Source organism: Egretta garzetta, unplaced genomic scaffold (genome assembly GCF_000687185.1).
Source record: "Egretta garzetta isolate BGI_Z169 unplaced genomic scaffold, ASM68718v1 scaffold283, whole genome shotgun sequence".
Lineage (NCBI taxonomy): Eukaryota > Metazoa > Chordata > Aves > Pelecaniformes > Ardeidae > Egretta > Egretta garzetta.
In genome coordinates this window covers 1560448-1563346 of record NW_009259043.1, presented here as the reverse complement: position 1 = coordinate 1563346, position 2899 = coordinate 1560448, and the positions used below count along the sequence as shown (strand labels likewise).

The 2899-nt window shown below is 55.2% G+C and overlaps 1 protein-coding gene across 1 annotated transcript in view; it reads left to right on the top strand.

Moving 5' to 3' along the window:
* The first annotated feature begins 1313 nt into the window (after window positions 1-1313).
* The window catches only part of IRF4 (interferon regulatory factor 4), a 13260-nt gene continuing 11674 nt past the window's right edge, over window positions 1314-2899 (top strand). The window contains exons 1-2 of the mRNA XM_009634999.2: window positions 1314-1598; window positions 2158-2344. Coding sequence (XP_009633294.1) covers window positions 1395-1598; window positions 2158-2344 — 391 coding nt within the window. The 5' untranslated portion in view covers window positions 1314-1394. The remainder of the gene's footprint in view (window positions 1599-2157; window positions 2345-2899) is intronic.

The window sequence follows — 2899 nt, the reverse complement described above, 5'->3', positions numbered from 1 at the left end:
ATATTCCACGCCCCTTTATCCGCTCCCGAGGTGAAGGCGCGCACCGGCCCCCGGTTCCCCCTGCCCTGGGGAGGGTGGCGGGAAGGGGTGGCGGGGGATCCGCTTCGTTCTCTGTCGAAAGAGGGGAAAGGACTTTTGGGGGGTCTTTGCACGGGCTCCGGCGGGACACGCGCGGGTTTGCCGCGGCCCCGGCCGCCCCCCGGGCACGATGTGCCCAGGGAATAAACTGGGGGACCGGGTTCGGTGTCTGAAGGAGGGGGGGATGCTGCCGCCCGAGGAGGGGTGCAAGGGGTGCAGTAGCGTGCACCTGTCATACCAGGGGTCTCTGAAGGTCTCCCTGTCTGTACAGGCAGAGACTGTGGGCGAGGAATCACTTTTTTATTAGATGTCATGGGGGGAAGACCCCCCCACCAACCTAAACTTCTGGGCAGTCAAGCACTTTTCCAGGTCAGGTAGCGAAACCTTGATGCCAGGTCCCCATCACTGGTGTCCGTGTCCTCAGGTTAGGACCTCTCCAGCGGGTGCCCACACCGCTCCCGGTGCGTGCCCGCACCTCTGTGCATAGCTGGGGCTCCGCGTGGCTGGCTGCAAGCTCCCACGTCTTGGGGGACAGTGCCCTTCTGCCAGGCTCCGTGGGTTGCTCCCTTTCCGCTTTTAGGTATTTGCAATGTATAGATTTGAATGTTACTATATATGCATTTTGGGAGCAGCTGGAAGGGTAGATATGTATGGGACGTCATGTGTTCAACTGCGTCTTGCTTAAGCGAGCCTGGGAAAACTACTTCAATGTTACAGTTAGGTGCCGTATAAATCCTCTAACTGCCTGTGAAGCTCTCCAAATTGTGCGCACGTGTCTCACGTTACGTATGTGCACTGTCATATGCAAATGCATTTTTATGCAATTTTTTTTTCTTTTTCTGGTTAAAAAGTAAAAACCCAGTTGAACTCCGAGCAGGACAGGGGGTTTGCGCCTTAAGTCACTTGCAGTGAAAATTTCAACAACCCGCATATGTTCATGCAAAACAGTGTCGGGACAGGGGGGAAGTCTGTCAAAGTCTGCAGCACGAGCGGTGCCTGGGGAGGGCTGGGGGGGGCTGTGCCCCATTTCCTGAGGCTCTGTACCGTGTTTTCCGGGCTCCCTGGGGCCCCCCCTGCACGCTGTAGCTGCCATTTGGTGTGATACATGTGGCGCTGGGGACTGGGGACCGCTGGCGGGGCTCTACATGGGGACTTCAGCCAGCACCTGACCTGTGGGTTTTCCTCTCCTCCCCCCAATCCTGCCCCTCTCCCCCTCCTCCACAGCCCCCCCAGAGAGCTGGTGCTTGGGCGTGTGCGGAGAGGTGGGCTCAGTGAGGCACCCCAAAACCCCCCGCCTGACCCCCGACACGAGTGGCATGAACTTGGAGCCGGGCGAGTGCGGGATGAACTCGGTGAGCTGCGGCAACGGGAAACTCCGCCAGTGGTTGATCGACCAGATAGACAGCGGCAAGTACCCGGGGCTGGTATGGGAGAACGATGAGAAGAGCATCTTCCGCATCCCCTGGAAGCACGCCGGCAAGCAGGACTACAACCGCGAGGAGGATGCTGCCCTCTTCAAGGTAGGGCTCAGCCCAGGGTCGGGATTTGTGGGACACAGCTGGGGCAGGAAGGGTGCCCGGAGGCTCTGCCATGGTCCCTCACCATCCCGTCCTCGCCGCCCGCCTCTGCAGGCTCTGTTGGGTGCCCGCTGCCGCCGGCTGCCTGCCTGGTGGCCCCGGCCGTGCCCTGGTGTCCCCTGTGTTTGCAGGATGAGACAGCCCGCCCTTTCCCACTTCTCCATGTGGAGTGAAATGCTTGTGGGATTGCAGCACATCTGTTTCCACACTGGATCATTTTCTCCCTTTCCTTGTGCCTGCTAAACTGTTTTTCCTACCTTACCATGCTGCTTTTTTTCTTAGCCTAAAGCTGTAGGGAGTAAATTCATGCATGTGTAGGCGCACACATATATGCTGTTTCAAGCATTGTGGACTTATACCTTATAGTTGATTCTTTTTTTCTCTTTCTCTTTTTTTTTCCTCTTTTTTTTTCTCTTTTTTTTTCTTTTTTTTTTTTTTTTTCCCTTTTTTTTTTTTTTTTTTTTTTTTTTCTTGCTCTTTTGATTATCTGAAATGTTTCCAGGCTTGGGCTCTTTTTAAAGGCAAGTTCAGAGAGGGCATTGATAAACCAGATCCCCCTACCTGGAAGACAAGATTAAGGTGTGCTTTGAACAAGAGCAATGACTTTGAAGAACTGGTGGAGAGAAGCCAGCTGGACATCTCAGATCCCTATAAAGTGTACAGAATAGTGCCCGAAGGAGCTAAAAAAGGTAAAGCATCTCAAATTCCCTGGGTAACAGAGTGCGAATATGTCCCATTGTAAGCATATGAGGAGTGAAGTGTGCTTTTCTGGAATGGCCCTGCAGTCTTTTTAAGACTTTTAAGGAGCCAAAATGCAGGGCTCAAGTGCAGCTTGTTCTGATGACTTAAGAGGCTGCGTCTGCGGGGGGACTGCTGGCGCTCTGAGTTGGGGCGTTGAAAGGGAGCCCTTGCAGAAGATGCTGACAGGCGCCCTGCTCATCGCTGGAGGAATTGCTCTTTTAGCTGGAGCCTCCCTGCCAGTTCTGTGTAGAGGGAGCCAAGCAAGCGGCTCAAGGGACAGGCAAAAAAAAAAATTGCTTGCCGGATCTAGGTTTTGAATACAGGGAAGAGCAGAGGTGTTTTGAGCCAGACAGTAGGTAACTGCTGCGGGGGCAAGAGCTGGGAGTGAGGGGTGCCCAGCCTGCACCCTCCTGGGGCAGGGGCTGGGGACGGTGCCTGCTCCCCAAGAAGCCCCTGGTGCCAGGCAGGGCTTGCGAGATGCAAAGGCTTGGCGGGGCCTGGGG